Source organism: Ornithorhynchus anatinus, chromosome 2 (genome assembly GCF_004115215.2).
Source record: "Ornithorhynchus anatinus isolate Pmale09 chromosome 2, mOrnAna1.pri.v4, whole genome shotgun sequence".
In the NCBI taxonomy this organism is placed as follows: domain Eukaryota; kingdom Metazoa; phylum Chordata; class Mammalia; order Monotremata; family Ornithorhynchidae; genus Ornithorhynchus; species Ornithorhynchus anatinus.
In genome coordinates this window covers 20,515,256-20,536,912 of record NC_041729.1, presented here as the reverse complement: position 1 = coordinate 20,536,912, position 21,657 = coordinate 20,515,256, and the positions used below count along the sequence as shown (strand labels likewise).

General features: G+C 44.7%; 1 protein-coding gene across 5 annotated transcripts in view; it reads left to right on the top strand.

Annotated features, from left to right (window-relative positions):
• The window catches only part of HECTD4 (HECT domain E3 ubiquitin protein ligase 4), a 200,482-nt gene that overhangs the window by 52,568 nt on the left and 126,257 nt on the right, over positions 1 to 21,657 (top strand). For all 5 annotated transcript variants that reach the window (XM_029055452.1, XM_029055434.1, XM_029055443.1 and 2 more), the window contains exons 2-6: positions 5,803 to 6,320; positions 13,924 to 14,013; positions 14,348 to 14,478; positions 19,285 to 19,393; positions 19,917 to 20,055. In XM_029055452.1, the coding sequence (XP_028911285.1) occupies positions 5,803 to 6,320; positions 13,924 to 14,013; positions 14,348 to 14,478; positions 19,285 to 19,393; positions 19,917 to 20,055 (987 nt within the window). The remainder of the gene's footprint in view (positions 1 to 5,802; positions 6,321 to 13,923; positions 14,014 to 14,347; positions 14,479 to 19,284; positions 19,394 to 19,916; positions 20,056 to 21,657) is intronic.

The window sequence follows — 21,657 nt, the reverse complement described above, 5'->3', positions numbered from 1 at the left end:
CTTCGGACTTCAGTGGGCTAAAAACAGCTGCATAGTCTTGTTAATAAATGGACAGTTCCCGATGCTCAGAAGGTCCCACTGAAAATGGATAATGCTGAGCAGCGTAATGGATTTTAGAAAGCACAGTCAGCTTTAGATGCTGCTAAATCAATACGTGTAGCTATCACTTAAGCGTCTATAGTGTATAATATTTGGTTAATCATATCAAATGTCTTATAACCTTTCAGAAGAATTTTCTGTACAAATGGAATGCTAAAAATGTCATCAAAGGCCTGCTCTGAAATAGAATTGTCAGAAAAGTACAGATTGCCTTTTTATGGTTTCTCCAATGTAGCCTGGATTTGGGAATTAGGTTTATGTTTTCTCCAACGTAGCCTGGATTTGGGAATTAGGTTTATATTCACTTCTAATGAGCCAGAAGATACTATATTTTAGAAGCCCTTTAGCTTGACATTGATAATAAAAATTAAGAAGTCAGGTATAATGTTTCAGAATCAGCCTTTGTTCTTGAACCTAATGAAAGCCTATTTTGAATTTTTCAGAAGTGGCTTTGTACAGCTTGCACAGATAATCAATGCCTGCTAAAGTAATGTCTATCCTGCTCATATCGGTCTTTATCCAAGTATGGTTTGTTGGCAGAGACGAAATCACATCATCAATGTTAAAAAGTATTTTCTGTGCCCTAAGTGGTATAACAGTTTCAGAATTTGGAGTCACGAGGATGACTAAGTTCATAATCTTTGCAGGATTCTTTGTTGTTGAAAAAATTCAAAGTGCAGTAGCAGACTTTGGATATTTTTGTTGTGGTGGGAATATGTTTTTCTCGTTCGCATCTAGTACGTAGGTTGGCTTTATTATTTTTGTAGAAAAATCCCTTGATCATCCAAATAGTAAAAAAGCTAATTTTAACCAGCTCTTTTTAGTCACTCACCAGTAATTATATGTTTACTAAGTATATTCCTCCCCGAAAGTAAAATAAAGGTGGAGGACATAACTGTTTTAGAAAATAAATGGTTATTCTAAGGAGGAAGAGGAGAGAAAAGTTTGGAAAATTAAATTCAGTCTTTTAGGGTTAACTTTTTAGATCTCACTGTATCATTTACACCTATCCTAAATTTTTTCTTCACTTGGTTTAGGAAGAAGTAATAAAAAGACATTTAGGACACCTTTCAAAGTCCAGGGTAGGAACAAACAATCCCATTTTAATGCCCCAAATAATCAGAGGATTGTTTCCTGGATTTTTGTAGCATGCCAACTCCTTAAAATGAAAAGAAGTGAATGCTAGTACCACTCAGTCCCTTCGAAATAGCTGAAGGAATATAGATCTTGCTCATAATGAGGAAGAGAGAAATTCATTTCTCAAAGCACATTCAGGGCTTAGTGTGCTTTAAATGGTAGTTTAATTTGAGGGAACAAGAACCCAAATGATCAATTAGGGATTATACTCTGCCAAGTATAAATAGTACCTTAGACGAGATATATGTTTTAAACCAGGATTTTATGAATTTGGGTTTTGGCAAATTTGCTTTGAACGGATATATATATATATATGTATATATATATATATATATATATATATATTTGGTGTAAGGGGGTGAATACTCTGGCTTGTGGGGAGGTAAATTATTTACCATTACAACCCTTCTTAAAAGTTGGAAAAACATTTTATCCTCTTACCCTTGAGCTGCTGAAAGCAAATCCAGCAAGCAGACATCCTGGGAATTATGTTACTAGTCAAATTTTCAAGGTAGCGTGGACAAGAAATCTATCTTTGGATATATCAATCAATGGAATTGATCGCTGTGTGCAGAGCACCGGTACTAAGCATTGGGGAGAGTTCAGTACAACAGACTTCGTAGACCGTTCCGTGCCCACAGTGAACTTACAATCTAGAGGGGAATGTGGAGCTCTGTGTTAGAACTATAACATTTCTTGTAACCTTTAATCATTTTGTCTCTGATTTTTTTTAAATATAGTATTAGTTAAATGCTTACTATGTGCCAGTCACTGTTCAAAGCGCTGGGGTAGATGCAAACTGATCAGGTTGGACATGGTCCCTGTCCCCTATAGGGCTCCTCATTTTACAGTTGAAGAAACTGAGGCACAGAGAAGTTAAGTGACTTGCCCAAGGTCACACAGCTGACAAGTGGCGGAGCTGGTATTAGAACCCAAGTCTTTTGACGCCCATACTCTTTCCACTAGGCCCTGCTACTTTCTTAGGTCGGCCTATTATTTTGAATTGGCTGTTGGTTCTGCGCAGTCAAATAGTTTTGCAAATCTATATAGGCCTATGTGCTCATTTATTGCAGCCAGGAACTTTCAGATTTAAATTTGCTTCTGGAAGACTCTCCAAAGGTCCCACTATTTGGTGGAGAAACAAACACCTTAAGGGGAAAAAAAAAACTGCTTTTCTAATGTATTCCAGGTTTAGAGTGGATCATGATTTTAATGACGGTATATAACAGTGGTGCACAATAGCGGGATACATGCAAGATAATCGTAGCAGAGACGCAGTCTCTGTCTTACATGTGGTTCACAGTTCTAGAGGAAAAAAACAGGTATTTCATTTCCATTTATTAGATGAGGTCACTGAAATGTAGAGAAGTTAAAGGACTTGCCCAAGGTCACACAGCAGGTGATTGTGAGAAACCTAGGACTAAAACCCAAGTTTACTGATTCCCAGGCCTGTGAATTTCTGTCTTGTGATGTTTCTATTAAAAACAAAATTATAATTTTTGCGTATTCTCTAAGCTATTAATTGGAGACCTCACTTTTCATAAAAAAATGCATTTGGTAAACAGTTTTAATATGAATCTCTCACAGATTGCCCATAATAATAATAGTTCTTGTATTTCAGTGTTCATTATATGCCAAGCATTGTGGTAAACAGTGGAGGAGATAAGAATTTGAACAGATTGGACAGCTCCTGGCCCACATGGAGCTTATGGACTTAGTGGGAGGAAAGACAAGTATCTAAATCCCCATTGAAGAGAGGAGTCTCTGTCCATCTCAGTAACAGTTTTTAAAAACATTAACCTAGTTGAGTTTTAATGCGGAAAATCTTTGCATTTGAATTTACCATACTTAATAATTACCTCCTCTTACATAATTTTTGCAACCCCAAAACAAGGGGAAGGGCTATTCTGCCAGTTCATTTAAGAACTAAATCTAACACTAAGGGAAGCAGGAGAAAAAGGAGGGGAAAGAAGCGAGATGGGAAATAGGGGAAAAAAGGAAAAAGGTAAATCAATCGATCAGTCGTATGCGGAACACTTACGAAGCACTTGGGAGAGTACAGTACAACAGAGTGGGTAGAAAGATTCATTCATTCAGTTGTATTTGTTGAGCACTTACTGGATGCAGAGCACTGTACTGAGCGCTTGGGAAAGTACAATACAACAATAAACAGTGACATTCCCTGCCTCCCACGAGCTCAAAGTTTAGAGTCTCATATTCCCCAGCTGTAGAAAGTTGAGGAAAATGTCATTCTAATTGTATGCTTGATAAGAAGATGCTTCAGATGTTGACACCACTATACGTATGAACCACGCAATCTATACTCTGTTTCAAGTGAGGTCATACAGCAAGAGGAAAACTGGGAGCTATTAAAATATTGTACAATTCAATTTTTCCATAATTTTTCATAATCAGCGTTCAGAAGTAAAACATGCAACTGCTAAAATAAGTGTAATAAATTTCACTGGGAATAAATTCCTTCCCCCTTCACTGGGAACCAGTACACCTTCTGGATAACTCCATCGACACATCTGCATAGGAACCTTTAGGTTCGTGTACCTATATAATTGTCTTGTAGATTTGAAGGTGGCACGGCCGCTGACGAAATATATCCAGTGGGTGTTGGCAGGGCCGAGAAGGCTGATTCACTGTTCTGACACTGCACAAGTACGGAGATGGTCCCCCTGTTGTGATAATGTTTGCCCTTTGCCGAATTTGGTACTTTTTGAGTTTGCCTCGTAACTTCACGTTCCTCTCGGAGCATCTGTTTAAAAAGAGCTTCTCCTTTCTCAATTTTTGGCAAGACAGCCTGGCTTTTGTGGTGCTTGTCTTCAGACATTTAGGAGCTGTTCCTCGTTATCGGGAGTTGTTCCTTTTAGCATCCTTAAATCATTTTTGCAGTCACCCCTGCCTCTGGTCTTATTTCAGTGGATCCCGTAATACCCATTGTGTAGCTTTGTGCCATTCATTCCGTATAAAAACACCACCCAGCAGAGTTGCTTCAGTTCTGGTAGACACTTTGTTCCATTTGTGATCCCGTCTTGCCACGTGAAGGTGAGGTTCGTGCATAAGGGACCGTGACGGAACTGCTCCAGAGGGTGGAAATTCTGTGGACTCACTGTTTTCTGTAAGGCACATAACAGTTGGACTCTACTGACATTGAGTTTGGTCTTAGGCTTTCCACAGTCTGGCTGACGGATCCTTAAAGAACATACTGGATTTCTTGATTCGTAATACTTTTGTTATTCATTCATTCAGTAGTATTTATTGGGCGCTTACTATGTGCAGAGCACTGTACTAAGTGCTTGGAATGTACAATTCGACAACAGATAGAGACAATCCCTGCCCATCGACGGGCTCGCGGTCTAATCAGGGGAGACAGACGGACAAAAACAAGACAACGTAATCACAATAAATAGAATCAAGGGGATGTACACCTCATTAACAAAATAAATAGGGTAATAAAAATATTTTGTTATCAGTGCAGTATTAGAAATCGTGCTGCCTTTCAGTTTGGGGCTGTCAAATTGATACCCCACAGCACTCACGTATATATCCGTAATTTATATTAATGTCCGTCTCCCCCATAGACTGTAAGCTCACTGTGGACAGGGGACGTGTCTACCAATTCTGTTATATTGTACTCTCAAGTGCCCAGTAGAGTACCGTGTACCCACGAAGTGATCAGTAAATACTACTGACTGTTCAATGAAGATCTCTGATGGAATGTAAGGGTTCATTGGTCCAGGATGTATGTAAGGTTTCGCAATAAATACAATCGAATGAATGACTTAATTACTTTTCATCAGTCTGTAGTGGTAGTCTGACCCTGTAAAACCATCAACAGTCATCTATGTGTCGTCTTTCCCTGTGTGTTTCTACGATGCAGCCATCAGCATGTAGAATGACGGTTTCTAGATCTTTTAATGATACTCCCAGCCTGTTGAATGTGAAGTTTCTTGGACGATAGGAAGGACTGGTTTCACGACGTAATTTTATATCGTGAGCATGGTATGGGGAAAGTATTTTCTAATGGACTCTGACACTTTGGCTGGCCTCTTCCAAATGCTCGGGCCAGACAGACGGTGGCGGCAAACATTTTTGGAGCCGTGGAAGACTAGGTATCCAGGCCTGCCCCAGAAACTCCAACAGCTGTATCCTTAAGCTTTTCTACCCCTGGATCCCAGACCCCTGGCTCTGCTACCTCAGGCCTTCCTTCCTCAGGGTGCTTCAGGGTGGTCCCTAGGATCCAAGCAGTCTGATGACAGGGAAGGGTTAGAGTCAAGGCTAACAGCAGCCCCCTTCGCCTCCAGTTATCAGTGATCGTATGTGAAGACTTCCTGGGCCGGAGCGCGGAAGGGCCTGCCGCCTTACCTCTCCATTTCTCCAGGCACACTGGACTCGGCCGTGACAAACCGACCTCCACCTTTTGTCTGTTCCCAGGTCCTCCTGGAGGTGTAGCCGTGGTTTAGGTGAAATAGCCACACTGTGCGTTGGCAAAAGTGTCGGTGGTGAGATCGGCCCCTGCCGATGTAAACGGTAACTCTCCTATGTTTCTCTTCTTAGATTTTGACATTTGAGACCAAGAATCCCACCGAATTAGCAGAACGTTTGCGTTCCGTGTGTGGAAACCAGAGTAATGCCTATGCCCGCCTGCTCGAATACCGCCTCAACGCCCTGCGGGGCCTGTGGAACGCTCAGCGGCAACTGGCCTTGGAAGAACAACACGAAAGGGAAAATTCTGGGGACGAAGAAACTCTGGCCCTGCTCAAACGCCAGGGGCTCTTGCAGCAACCCGAGCAGGCTCCGTTCACCTCCCGCATGGGGCTCCTCTTGGTCTTTCCTCTCATTCAGTCCCAGAGCAGAACGGACCCGTCTCTCTGTAACGTAACCGCCGAGGTGCTCTTGAATTGCCTGCGGGACTGCCAGCCGTTGAGTTTGACTAAGGAACCAGCTGACTGTCTTAATGGAATCGAGGCATTGCTTTGTTCTTGGTTGGAAGAGACAACCGCTTCAGGCCAACACATCCCCTACAAGCAAAAAGAAAACGCAGCCGCTGCTCTCGTGGCCTTGGCGTGCGCAAGGTAAGGAAGAACCGGGGCTTGCTTGCTTTGCTCAGCTGGCGTCACGGGTACCGGGGAAAGATCCGGCGGGTTTGGAATCATTCTTGCACTTGGATTTCCTAAAATGATTAGAGTAAACATAGAAGGCATCAAAACTCTGGCTATATTTCAGTCATCAGAGAAAATGTCATGTGGCATAAAATGGAAATTACCTTTTGCTGATAAGCCACCGGCCTGGTTGTGTAGTTCTGCTACCAGATCATTAGCAAAGAATGCAGATTTCAGTGTGTTTACTGATACATTTTCCTTCTAGGGAGAGGATGGGGTGCCTGGACATATTTGTGTGCTGGTATTTTTTTTAAGCCTGGATTAGGAAAATAGAGGCTCTTTGTTTCACTCAATCAATTGATGGTATTTATTGAGCACTTACTCTTTGCAGAGCACTGTAATAAGCATCTGGGAGAGTACAGTGTAACGGAGTTGGTAGACACGTTCCCTGCCCACCAGGGAACTTACAGTTTAGAGGCGGAAGGAGACATTAAAACAAATTATGGATATGTGTGTAAGTGCTGTGGGGCTGAGGGTGAGGTGAATGGAGGGTGCCAATCCAAGTGCAGCGGCGATACAGGAGGAAGAGGGAGTAGGTCCACCTTTCCTCATCTCCCACTCCCTTCTGCGTCACCTTGACTTGGTCCCTTTGTTCTTCCCCCCTCCCAGCCCCCAAGCACTTATGTACATATCTGTAATTTTATTTATCCCTTTGCTCTCCCCCCCGCCCATCCCTAAAGCACTTATCGACATATCTGTAATTCTGTTTATTTGTATTGATGACCGTCTCCCCCACTCTAGACCGTGAGCTCATTGCGGGCAGAGATTATCAGTATTTGTTGTTGTATTGTACTTTCCCAAGTGCTCAGCACAGTGCCCTGCACACAGTAAGCACTCGGTAAATACGACTGAATGGATAAATGAATGGGGGAAATGACTAGGACTCTCCTGAGCTTGGCTTGCCCTGAAGAGAGCGATGCTTGGCTCGATGCCGAATTGTCGGTTGCCGAATTGTACTTTCCGAGCAGCGTGGCTCAGTGGAAAGAGCCCGGGCTTGGGACTCAGAGGTCATGGGTTTGAATCCCGGCTCTGCCACTTGTCAGCTGTGGGACAGTGGGCAAGTCACTTTACTTCTCTGGGCCTCAGTGACCTCATCTATAAAATGGGAATTAAGACTGTGAGCCTCACGTGGGACGACCTGATTACGGAACAGGTGTGTGCAGGAGCTGAAAACTTCAGCCTGAACCGGGGCCCCGGGCTTCCGCCTGCCGACATCTGCAAACCTTGATGGGGACCTGGCCTTCCCACCCAATGGGCTAGGAGAGGGACCTCTGCATCTATGGTGCCATCACCCAGTATGAGTGCAGAACACTATGCTAAGCTCTTGTGCGAGTACAGTATACTAGGTAGACACAATCCCTTCCCTCAAGGATCTTACAGTCTAATGGGGAAGACAGACATTTGGAGACCTTAGTTTGGCAGTGTCATCCCATCTATATAAGACCAAACCTCCGGTGAACAATTGCGGCTAGAAGAGGGCGTGTAGAGCTCACCTCCTCCAGGAGGCCTTCCCAGACTGAGCCCCCCTTTCCCTCTGCTCCCCCTCTGCTCTTCCCCCTTCCCCTCGGCACTGTGCTCATTTGTATATATCATTTCTTACCCTATTTGTTAACGAGGTGTTTATCTCCTCGATTCTATTTATCTCGATGATGTTGCGTTGTTTTTGTTTCGTTCCGTTCTGCTCTGCCGTCCATCTCCCCCGTTTAGACCGTGAGCCCGTCACTGGGCGGGGATGGTCCCTATCTGTTGCCGAGCTGTCCATCCAAAGCGCTCAGTCAAGTGCTCTGCACATAGTAGGCGCTCAATAAATACGGTTGAATGAATAGCGACACGTGCAGCCCCCCGAGATCCGGTGTTGGGGGAAACGGGAAGAGTTGAGCGGCCTAGCCGCCCGAAGCCTTCCAGAGGCCGGTCGGCGGCTCGCCCGTTCCCCCGGGGGAGCCGGCCCACCCCCGCCCGGCCAAGCAGCTGGTTGGAGGCCCCGCGATTCTCTGAGTTACCACAATTAGGACTTTAGCCCTCACTCAGGCTCAGCGTTGAAATGCGATTTAAATGGCCCAGGTGTGCTGAGCAGATGAATGACTCCTTACTCGCACCTTGCTCTCTGTGGTTCATTTTTAGTTGGAATTCCAAGCGGTGGTTGGAGTTTATATTTTTGAAACAAATTTTTTCTTTGTGAGGATGGCACTCCCTTCGACAGTAAGTTCCCTAGCCAGGAGCAAACCGGTGTTCCAGCTTCGACTTCCACCGCATCGCTAAAATCCGTCCTCTCCTCTCCGTCCAGACTACCGCCACGTTAATCCAAGCGCTTATAATAATAATGGTGGTATCTGTTAAGCGCTTACTATGTGCAAAGTACTGTTCTAAGCACTGGGGGGATACAAGGTGATCAGGTTGTCCCACATGGGGCTCACAGTTTCAATCCTCATTTTACAGATGAGGTAACTGAGGCACAGAGAAGTTAAGTGACCTGCCCGAAGTCACACAGCCGGCAAGCGGCAGAGCCGCTGATTCTCAAGCCCGGGCTCTTTCCACTGGGCCACGCTGCTTATCCTGTCCCACCTTGAGTAATTTATCAGCCTCTTTGCTGACCTCCCTGCCTCCTGCCTCTCTCCTACTCAGTCCATACTAAGCGCTCCATCCTTCACTCTGCTGCCCGGTTCATTTTTCTACAAAAAGCTTCAGTCCGGGTTTCCCCGCTCCTCAAGAACCTCTGATGGTTGCCCACCCACCTCCACCTCAAACAGAAACTCCTCACCATCGCCTTCAAAGCACTCGAGCGCTCTGCCCCCTCCTACCTCACCTCACCGCTCTCCGACGCAGCCCGCACACTTTCACTCCTCTAATGCCACCCATCTCACTGTACCTCAGATTCGTATATCTTGCTCGCGTCCTGCCTCCGGCTTGGAGCTCCCTCCCTTTTCGTATCCGACAGACAGTCGCTCTCCCCACCTTCGAAGCCTTATTGAAGGCACGTCTCCTCCAAGAGGCCTTCCCTGACCGGCCCCTCATTTCCTCTGAAATGGCAGGCCCTCCTGAATCACCTTGACTCGCTCCCTTTTTTCACCACCTCCACCCTAAGCCCCACAGCACTTTAGTACATCTCCATAATTAATTTATTTATCTTAATGTCTCTCTCCCCATCTAGACTACAAGCTCGCTGTGGGCAGGGAATGTGTCTGAAATTTATTTATTTTAGCGTCTCTCTCCCCGTCTAGACTGTAAGCTCGTTTTGGCCAGAGACCGTATCTTATATTGTTGTCTCTACTATCTAAATAATAATAGTAATAATGTCGGCATTTAAGTGCTTACTATGTGCAGAGCACTCTTCTAAGCGGTGGGGTAGATGCAGGGTAATCAGGTTGTCCTATGTGAGGCTCACAGTTAATCCCCATTTTACAGATGAGGTCACTGAGGCCCAGAGAAGTGAAGTGACTTTCCCACAGTCACACAGCTGACAAGTGGCAGATCTGGGATTCGAACCCATGACCTCTGACTCCCAAGCCCGGGCTCTTTCCGCTGAGCCACGCTGCTTAAGTAATAATGTTGGTATTTGTTAAGCGCTTACTATGTGCCGAGCGCTGTTCTAAGCGCCGGGGTAGACACAGGGGAATCACGTTGTCCCACGTGGGGCTCACAGTCTTAATCCCCATTTGACAGATGAGGGAACTGAGGCACAGAGAAGTGAAGTGACTTGCTCACAGTCACACAGCTGACAGGTGGCAGAGCTGGGATTCGAACTCATGACCTCTGACTCCAAAGCCCTTGCTCTTTCCAACTGAGCCACGCTGCTTCTCAAGTACTTAGAACAGTGCTCCACAGACAGGAAGTGCTCAGTATATACGACTGACTGATTGAATCCTCAAAAAGTGTGGTTTATTATGGAAACTCTGTTACTGATATATGTGTGTGTGTATATATAATACATAATATATAATTATATATGTTTATGTATATAATGTGTGTGTGTGTGTGTGTGTGTGTGTGTGTAATGGGTTTCTCTGTCAAGGTTCCCCATGAAGGAAGGCTGCTAATTCTGTGAGTTACTTGCTTGTAGAACTGCAGAAGTCAAAGAGGAGCCCAAATAGATATATTTTTGTTCTTGCAATTTTTTTTCTTTTGCTCCTGAAAATTGCCTTTCAGTCAGACTTTGGCTATTTTGAGATCCCTGAAAGATTAATGAACTAGAATGGAACTGGTAAGAGTGTAATAATTAACTGGTGGTGGATTTAATAGCATTCAGGCTTAAAACTTGGGCAGGTCACTCCGGTCTATTCATTTCCACCTCAAGCAGGAACTCCTCACCCTCAGCTTTAAGCTTCCACTTTCCTTTCTATCCTTGCTCTTCTCTCACTGCAACCCAACCCGCTCCTCCACACCAACCCACCGCCTACCCCTTGCCCTTTTGTCTCGCTGTCTCTCCCACTTTGTTCATACCCTCCCCCTTGCCTGGAATTCCATTCCCCTTCCTATACTCATTCAATAGTACTTATTGAGCGCTTACTAGGTGCAGAGCACTGGACTAAGCACTTGGAATGGACAATTCGGCAACAGATAACGACAATCCCTGCCCAGTGACAGGCTCAGAATCTAAACGGGGGAGACGGATAGCAAAGCGAAACACAACAAAACAAAACATCATCATCAAGATAAACAGAATCAAGGAGATATAGACCTCATTAACAAAATAAATAGGGTAATAAATAATATATACAAATGAGCACAGTGCTGAGGGGAGGTGAAGCAGCGTGGCTAGTGGAAAGAGCCCGGGCTTGGGAGTCACAGGTCATGAGTTCTAATATCGGTTTCGTCACTTGTCAGCTGTGTGACTTTGGGCAAGTCACTAAACTTCTCTGGGCCTCAGTTACCCCATCTGGAAAATGGGTATTAAGACTGGGAGCCCCAGGTGGGACATACTGATGACCTTGTATCTACCCCAGTGCTTAGAACAGTGCTTGCCACATAGTAAGTGCTTAACAAATATGATTATTATTATACGACACACCGCCACTCTCCCCATCTTGAAAGTCCCATTAAAATCCTCTCTGCTCCAGGAAGCTCTCCCTGACGAAACGCTCATCTCTCCACGTGTTATCCCTCCCTGCTGAAACACCTATGCACTTAAAACTGTATCCCCTAAACACGTTGACACCCCCTCCTCCGGCACTTGGTGGTATATTTATGTGCCCTGCTGCTTCTCCTACCTGCAGTTTATTTTAACGATTGTACGATCTTCGAGGGTAGGGATTGTGTCTCCCTACTATATCGTACTCTCGCAAGCACTTAGCTCACTGCTCTGCCCCCAATAAGTGCTCAGTAAATATCGCTATTAATGATGATCATATTAAGAACTCTGCTATTTGTTGAGCCCTCACTATGTTCCAAGGATTGTGCTAAGCACTTGGGTAGATAAAAGATAATCGGGTCAGACACAGTCCCTGGGCCACCGGGGGCTCACAGTCTGAGTAGGAGGGAGAACAGGTAATGAGTCCTCTCTTTGCACATGAGGAAACTGAGGCACAAGGAAATTAAATGATTTGCGTAAGGTGACGCAGCAGGCAAGTCATGGAGCTGGGATCGGAACCCAGGTCCTCTGACTCCCAGCCCTGTGCTCATTTACCGGGCCACACTGCATTTCATTGTTTGGTTAATTGAACGAAAAAGGTTTCTTGCTCACAGAATTTATTACTGGTGGTTTCAAAATTAACTGAAATGTGCATAGCGCATTTGAAGTTATGAGAGCAGCATGGGCTAATGGTTAGAGCACGGGCCTGGGTGTCAGAAGGACCTGGGTTCTAATCTTGGCTCCACCACTTGTCTGCTATGTGACTTTGGGCAAGTCACCTTACTTCTCTGTGCCTCACTTACCTTATCTGTGGGATTAAATGGGGATTAATACCACTTAACAAAAACTATAAAAAAAGTTCCCTCTGCTTGATTTCAGATGGTAGGCATTATAATGACTACTTTTTTTTTCTGGATTATTATTATTGTCCGTGTGGTTGTTAAGTGCTTCCTTTGTGTCAAGCACTGTTCTAAACTCTGGGTTAAAGACAGATTAATCGGGTTGGATGCAACCTCTATTCCACAAGGGGCTCACAGTCTAAGTAGGAGAGAGAACAGACAGTGAACCCCCATTTTACAGATGACTAAACGAAGGCATAGATAAGTGGTTTGCCCAAGGTCACAGGACAGGCAGTTGGCAGAGCCGGGATTAGAAGCCAGGTGTTCTGACTCCCTGGCCCAAGCTCATTCCATTAGGCCATGCTGCTCTTTAATATTTTCCCCTATCCCTATTGTTATTTTAACATCTGTCTTCCCTGTAGACTGTAACTCCTTTGTGGGAAGGATCCTATCTATCAACTCTGTTGTACTTTCCCAAATCTTTAATTCAGTGCTCTGCACACAGTAGGCATGCAGAGAAGCAGCATTGCCTAGTGGAGAGAGCACAGGCTGGGAGTCGGAAGGACCTGGGTTCTAATTCCAGCTCTGCCACTTGTCTCCTGTGTGAACTCGGGCGAGTCACTTCACTTCACTTTGTGCCTCAGTGACCTCATGTCTAAAATGGGGATAAAGACTGTGAGCCCTATGTGGGAAATGATCGCGTCCAACGTGATTGGCACGTACCTCCCTCGGCGCTGAATACAGTGCCTGGCACATGGTAAATGCTTAACAAATACCGTACAAAAGCTAAAAACAAAAAATACCGTCGATTGATTCGTTTCCCTGTCTGTGTATTGCCTTGTTTGGGGCCACAAGCAGCGCTCACAATTCAAAAGCCTCAAGGTTTTCCCCATGAATTGGACACCCAGCATAAGTAGGGAAGTAGTGTGACCTAGTGGATAGAGCCCGGGCCTGGGAGTCAGAAGGACCTGGGTTCTAATCCCAGCTCTGCCACTTGTCTGCTGCGTGACCTTGGGCGTAACTTCTCTGGGCCTCAGTTACCTCATCTGTGAGGGACAGGGACGGTGTCCAACCTGATTAGCTTGTATTAACTTGTATTTATGCCAGTGCTTAGAGCAGTACTTGGCACGTAGCAAGCATTTAACAAATACCCTAATGATAATCTCAAGCGCTTAGTACAGTGCTCTGCACATAGTAAGTGCTCAATAAATACTATAGAATGAATAATAATAATTATTAAATAGTCATGAAATTCAGAGGAAGGATCCGAATTAGAGCCCGTGGATCCCCAGCCCTCCGGGGGCAGGTCGGGAGGGCACACTGCCAATCCGCCCCAGCTCCAGCCACGCTCAGACAAGTCCCTTTGGTTCCGCACTTTTCAGCGGTTGTCCGGTGGAGTCAGATACTGCTAAGGGCTTTGCGAGGTTCCTCCGTGGCCTGCCGGTCCCCGGGAAGGAAAAGCTACGTCGTGTTTCAAGGGAGAAACAAAGACTCCTGAGTTGAAAGGACAAATGTATAAGCATGCCCTTCAGGTTTAGAGAAAGTAAGGACCAGCAGACTGTTGAAGAACCAAATAATTGTAATGTATGTTTTGATGTTTGTTGTTTTTTAGGGGTTCCTTGAAAACGTTTGTTCACACAGTCCACCTATTACAGAAACAGACTGACCTGGGGTCCCTGCCTGTAGCCGATGTGTTGTACAGGTAGGTGTTAGCCTTGGAGTACAGCTATTTTACCTTTGCTCTGAAATTTTGAGTGCTTTACTGTAGATTTCTAAAGGCCAAGCTTTACCACTATCAAAATTAAGGTCAGAAGACTAGAGGTGTATGATCGAAGAAGCCATTCTCAATCAGTTTTAAAAAAGCTTTAGGTTTCTCTCAGGTTCTGTTCTCTTTGACGTTGTCCCCCCAAATCCCTTTTGACAAACCAGAATGTTTGTAATTCTCTATGCCAACTAAATCGTTTTCCGACGTGAGCTTTGTCCATCTCACCCAAGTCATTGAAGTGACTTTGCGTTCTCTTTTCGTCCCCTTCAAGGTTGCTGCTTTTGGAAGGGGGTCCGGGATCACCCTCCTGTTTGCTCGGAGGGAAGCACATGGTGTCGTGGGGATTTGAAGATATGTTGCCTGCACCTGATGGTAATACGGGCTCCAGCGCTGAGAATAAAGGTGACGAACATTTTTTGCAGTGCTCTAAAGTAAGAAGAGCAGACGATACGCTCAGAACCCGGCATGTTGATTTAATTCCGAGGTCAAGATTGCCTAAAGGGGTTTGCGATCTCTTCGGTCAGTGAGCGGGTAAAAACTGACACTGCACGAGGCAAGAAAGCCAGCAAGTTTGGGGACTCTTGGAGAGGGTAAGGTGACAGTGGATTGGTCGAAAATACTGGTAGGAATTTGAATTGACACAGTAATGCTGGGCAAAGGTGAGAAAAGAGCCACAAATCTTGATATTTGCCCGGATTAATGCCAACTCCTTGTCGGCGGCGGGAGTCGTCGTTTATACAGTCATTGCCTTCCCAGTTTTCTCACTGGGGTGATGGTGTATGAAACGATTGTTGTCGAGCCTCAGCCAGCTCTAAAACTTGTGAACACATTTATGTCTGCCTTCAGTACTCTTGGTATATGTGTATTTAGTTGTACATTCAATTATTGATCTCGAGTACTCCATTTGTAAGTATTTTAATGTCAATCTACACTGTTAGATTGTAGGTTTCTTGTGGCCAGGGAGTGTCACTCCTTTATTTTTGTACTTTCCAAGCACTAACCTGCCCCAAGTGGGCTCTAAATAAATGCTGTTACTACTTTATAAATTATTCTGTTTATAAATAATGTATTCATATTAATATCTGTCTCCCCTCTAGATTTGTGAACTCGTTATGGCCAGGGAACGTATCTGCTAATTTTGTTGTATCGGACTGTCCCAAGCACTTAGTACAGTGTTCTGCACATAATTAGTGCTCAATAAATACCTTTGATCGAGAACAGTGGCATTGCTCAGTGGAAAGAGCACAGGCTGGGGAGTCAGAGGTCACGGGTTCAAGTCCTGACTCCGCCACTTGTCAGCTGTGTGGCTTTGGGCAAGTCACTTCACTTCTCTGGGCCTTAGTTACCTCAACTGTAAAATGGGCATTAAGACTGTGAGCCCCAAGTGGGACAACCTCATCACCTTGTATCCTCCCCAGCGCTTAGAACAGTGCTTTGCACATAGTATGCGCTTAACAAATGCCATTATTATTATGATTGTTACTACTGTTTGTCACAGAATCTGGGGCCTTACTCATCCTTGATGGCTAACAAGACCTGAGATGGCCCAAACCGGGCTAATCAATAAATACGATTGAATGAATGAATGAGTGAATGAATGAGAAAGACCTAAGAGCCTGTTTTCCCGTCAGGCCTAAGAGAGAGAAAGAGAGAGAGGAACAAAGGGAGAGAGAGAATAGATGAATATGAATAAACTAATTTCTTTGGAAAAAAATATGCAGGACTGAAATTTTCTGTCCTTCAGGACAGATTTTTATTTGTGTCCCAAAAAGATTTGAATAATTTGATTTTCAGTTAATCGTTTAGAAATGGAAAAGAAATATTGATTTAGGGCTAAGAAAGCAAATTAAGAGTTTTTAAGAGCTTTACTACGCAAATGCTAGGTTGATTTTTGTTAAGCAGTTGAACTGGGAAAGGGCATTTTATTTTATTTCCACCTCATTAAAAATCATTAGAGTTAGTGAAACTACGTTCTGAGACATTTCTAGATTCTACTGCCTGATTTTCCGTATCAAACAAATGAATTTTGTGCTTTTATGTTTGCATTAAATTAAATCACTCGCCCCTTCTCCTTTCCGGGCTGCCATCTTTAACCGTTCACTTTCCAGTGGCTTCTTCCCACTGCTTTTAAACATGCCCGTGTATCCCCAGTCCTAAAAAAAAACCTTCCCTTGACCCCAAAGTGCTCTCCGATTATCACCCCATCTCCTTCCTACTATCCTTTCCAGACTCCTCCAGCAAGTTGTTTCTACCTGCTGCCTCACTCATCCCAATCTCCCCTTGATACTCTGCAATCTGAATGACAATTTTCAAGTAGTGGGAGCAAGAGGAAGAAACAGAGATACAGTTCGTAATAGCCCACGTATGGAAAAGCGAAAAAACTGAAATGAGTGAATAAACGAGTACCCTGCTTTCATATAAAACTAGGGTTGTATTCCTGCGTAGTTCATTGCCCTTATGCTTTGGCATCTGCAGATTCATTCAGTCATGTTCATTGAGCACTTACTATTTGCAGAGCACTGTACTAAGCGCTTGGAAAGTACAATTCAGCAATAAAGAGAGACCACCCCTGCCCACACAAGGCTTACAGTCTAGAAGGAGGGTGACAAGTAAACAGACATCAGTATAAATAGAATTATAGATATATACACGTCAAAACAAATAAACAGGCATTAATGTAAATAAAATTATAGATATGTACATATATATACTCAAGGGCTGTTTCGGGGAGGGAGGGTAGAGCAGAGGGAGCCAGTCGGGGTGATGCGGAGGGGAGGGGGAGCTGAGGAAAGGGGGGCTTAGTCTGGGAAGGCCTCTTGGAGGAGGAGAGCCTTCAGTGGGGCTTTGAAGGGGGAATTGTGATTGGCGGATTTGAGGAGGGAGAGCGTTTCAGGCCGGAGGTGGGCCGGAGGGGTCGATGGCGGGACAGGCGAGAACGAGGAACAGTGAGAAGGATAGTACCACAACAGGGGAGTGTGTGGGCTGGGATGGAGAAGGAGAGAAGGGAGGTGACGTAAGAGGGGGCAAGGTGATGGAGAGCTTTAAGCCAATAGTGAGGAGTTTTTTTGTGGTACGGAGGTTGATGGGCAACCACCGGAGATTTTTGAGGAGGGCGGTGACCTGCCCAGAGCGTTTCTGTAGAAAGATAATCCGGGCAGCAGAGTGAAGTATGGACTGAAGTGGGGAGAGACAAGAGGTTGAGAGGTCAGAAAGGAGGCTGATGCAGTCATCCACTGGGGATAGGATGAGCGTCTGTACTAACGTGATAGTGAGAGTTTTTATAAGGTGGGAGGGAATGGGGTCTGATGCGCATGTGGGGGGGTGGCACTTGAGAGAGGAGATCTCCTGTGAAGATACTGCTGGGAAGGATGGGAAAGTAGAAGAGGGGATGGGGGTCGGGGTGATTTGCGGGAGCTCAGACTTGATGGTGTTAATTTCCCTAATGAAGTAGGTGGCCAGATCTTTGGGAGTGAGGGATTGGGGAGGGACAGGGACAGGGGCCTGAGGAGGGAGATAAATGTCCAGAACAACTGACGAGTATGCTGGGCATGGGTGTCAATAAGGGAAGAGAATCAGTTTGGCCGGGCAGAGGAGAGGGCAGAATTAAGGCAAGAAAGGACAAACTTAAAGTGGGCAAGGTTGGCCTGCATTTGTACAACTGATGTTTTTGTTTTTTTAACACTCTAATGCTGCATCCAGACATATAAACAATCCTGGGAAAATTTCCATAATTTTCCTGTTATATTTTTAACCCAAATGCTGGCAGAATGTAAATCACTAAATATGTAATTGTTAAGGGGACACTGGGGTGTCATGACTAGCATTGGGAATAGGGAATGAATGGGGAGTGCTTCCTGGAGGAAATGGAATTTCAGGAGGACTTTGAGATGGGGAGAGCTCTGATTTGGGCTGTGGATCGAATAGGGTGTTCAGTCTGAGAGTGAGGAACGTACAAAATGGAAGGTGCGATGAGCATGGGCAGGAGAGCTGAAGGTGAAGAGAGCAGATATTTAAGAGGGAGAGAGCTGATGGAATACACTGAAGCTATTTGTCAGAGGGAAATAGGTAGGCTTTGGAGGATTTTGAGAAGTAGAGAGAGATATGTGCCAAGCAATACAGCTAAGCACATGAGAAGCAGCCTGGTCTAGCGGCTAGAGCACGGGGCTGGGAATCAGAACGACCTGGGTTCTAATCCCGGCTTCGCCACTTTTCCGCTGTGTGGCCTTGGGCAAGTCACTCCACACTTCTCCAGGCCTCATTTACCTCAACTGTAAAATGAGGATTAAGGCTGTGAGCCCCATGAGGGACAGGGACTGTGTCGAACCCGATTAGCTTGTTATCTACCCCAGCGCTTAGAACAGCGCCTGGCGCATTGTAAGCGCATAACGAATATCATTATTGTTATTATTATTTTAATAAATACCATAGGAAAAAATAGCAACATTTTAGAAAGCTGATCCAGCTGGCCGAATGTAGTTTAGACTGAAAAGAGAGGCAGAGGAAGCAGTGAGAAGACTAATACAATAATCTAATTCAGGAGATGAGAAGAGCTAGAACAAGGGCAGTGGTCATTTGGATGGAGAGGAAGGGTGGATCTGTGTGATGTTGTTGAGGAAAAACCAGTAGGATTTAGCAACGGACTGAACGAACTAATTAAAAGACAGTGAGGCATTGAAGGCCCAAGCGATTTCGCAAGCTTTCGGGGCCAGGGCGGGGGTTGGTGGTGCCAGTTAGGATGGAAAACTTTGGACGAGTGGGTTCGGTTCAGAAGACAAGTTCGATTTTATTTAAGACAATGAGAAGACATCCATGTGGAGACACCCTGGAGGCAAGCGGAAGTGGGAGAGTGTGAAGCTGAGGTTGGCCAGTGAAGTAGATTTGGGAATCCTCTGCGTAGAGGTGGTAGCTTAAGCCAAGTGAGAAGATGAGCTGAGTGAGATGGGGTTCCAAGAGTGAATCTTGCAAGACGTCCAGGGGTGAGGGGAGCCAGCAAATGAGATTAAGAAGCAGTGGGCAGAGAAGTGGAAGGAGAGCCCGGTGAATACTACGTTGGAGAAACCAAAGTTCCCAGAATAGCAAGTCATTTAGAAGCGCTGATCAAAGAACGTGAAGAGGTCTGTCACGTTGACTCCCCATAGGTATAGCATTAGGAGATGGATTTTTCTAATGTTTTCATAGATTAAGGTATTAAATTTAAAAATGTTTCAGATGCCGATTTGGGACGCTGCCTCACAGCAGATGGCCTCTACCTTTATACAACTAATTCAGTTGGTAGAGGAGTAAGCAAATTAGGATCTGGATTACATGGGACTTTACGGTAAGAGAAACGGAACTTGCTCAGTGTCGTATTATGTCGTAGTGGAGTATTTCCCCCTTGCAGGTCTTCTCCTTGCAGGTCTCTCGCTCCTGAAGAGTGGAAGCGAGTCCGTAGAAGCCACGGAAGGACTGGGGTTAAACGATATAGAAATTTGATTTTTTATTACACTGTCAATAGCCTTTTTTGGTTTGAAAATGGGGTAGATTTTCCCTTGCTCAGACTCGATACTGAACAAGTAGGGAGACTAGCCACACGTTTTAGTTCCTTTAATATATCATTCCAGTGCTGTTTTCATGAGCAATATTTCAAAAACAACTTTTCGCCCTTCTGTTTCCAGCATTTGCTGAGCAAGTTGTTAGTCACCGAGTTTATTATTATTTACTTTTTCTCAACCCCTGCCGTTTGCAGTCGTTTAAAACCCTCATTTTATTTTCTGATCACGAATGTTGTTCTGTCGTTTCATAGTCAGTTCAAAATCCAGTAAGTCCCACGAGTAAACGTAGTGCGTATTTGTCCTCCGCAGAGGTTTCGTGTACTGCCGTAATGAAGAGCTGGAGCCAGGATGGATTGCTTTTGGCAGTGGCAGTCTACTTCATCGGCCTGTCTCTTTTGATAATAAGCCTCACTCCCTCTTCCAGGTCATTGACCAGAACACCCTTCAGGTAAAAAAATTCTTTAAAAAATAGAGCCATTGTGGTTTGTAGTTAGGAAAGAGTAAGAAAATACCCTAAAGTTGTCAGGAACAGTCATCTTCCAGGGAATGGATTCACTGTGCCGGAAAAGCCTTTTTAAAAACCTGGTTTTCTAGAGAAGCCTGCTCATTTGATGGGCATGTCAAGTGTTGGTCAAAATGTATTAGAAGCCACAGTGTGCTGGGTGCAGAACTGAAAGCACAAAATGTCCTGACTCCATTTTTCCAACGACCAATCAGCCACTACTTATAAATAACAGTGGTGATGGTATTTATTCCGTGCTGACTGTTTATGGAGCCAGGGAAAAACACACAGGTGAAATTTTGGCCCGGTCCCCGGCTCTCACGGTGTGAAGAATTTAAGACTAAGGGAGGGGAGAGGGGATGGGCAACAGATGCTTGAAGAAGGATGAAACAGTAAAAACAGAAAGACAACCTAAGTCAAGGATAGTGAAGTGTGCAGCAAGAGGTTAAGACATTGTGATTAGGGGAGCAGAGTTGGCTTACAGTCCAAAAGTCACACCCTTGGCCACCATCACAGCCTTCCCAACATCCTGAAAGTTGAGAACGCCTCACGGTACCACTGCTCCTCATCCTCCTGGCTGAAGGAGAAGGGGCCGATGAGTATCCTGGTGCCGCATGAGAGAAGATCCTCGCCCCCACGGTCTAGTGTCAGGGGACTGATGGGTTGTCACTACTTTCTCCAGCTGTAGAACATACAACTTTATCACTTTTTGATGATTTTCAGGACTTTCTTAGAAGCAAGAGAGAGGGCCTGGATATCTGTGGGAGATATCCCTCATGTTTTGGAAAGGACAGCTCCTAATTCCTTTTTTGATGTCCAAAAATTAGAGTAGTTTTTTAATTTCTAGAGACTAGATGCGATGTTTATTGTGAGTTGAAGAAAGTCAACGAAGTAAATTAAGCTTTCATTTTTAGTCAGGTTATGCTTTTGGAGTAGGTATCACTCCTGGAGTTCATTCATTCAATAGTATGTATTAAGCGCTTACTATGTGCAGAGCACTGTACTAAGCGCTTGGAATGTACAAATCGGTAAGTTGGATTTCTACTGGAGTTGGAGATCTACTTTTCTTCTGTAAGATTTAGGGGGATAGAATAGTCAGTTTGTGCTATAATTGCATTTAGGGGTAAACACAAAGTTATTTTCGAGATTGTTTAGAAAGTTTCTTTAGAAGATAAAGGTGTAAGTGTCTTTGACATCATTTCCAATTTGAGATATTATTTCTTCCAAGAAGCAGCATGGCCTCGTGGCAAGAGCACAGGCTTGGGAGTCAGAGGCCATGGGTTCTAATCCCGGCTCTGCCACTTGTCTGTTGTGTGACCTTGGGCAAGTCACTTAATTTTTCTGTGCCTCAGTTACCTCATCTGTAAAATGGAGATGGAGACTGTGAATCCCATGTGGGACAGGGACTGTGTCCAACCCGATTGCCTTGTATCTACCCCACTGCTTAGAGTGCTTGATACGTAGTAAGTGCTTAACAAATACCATTATTATTATTATTATTATTATTATTATTATTATTATTGTTCTGTGTTCCAGTCTAAACGAGAA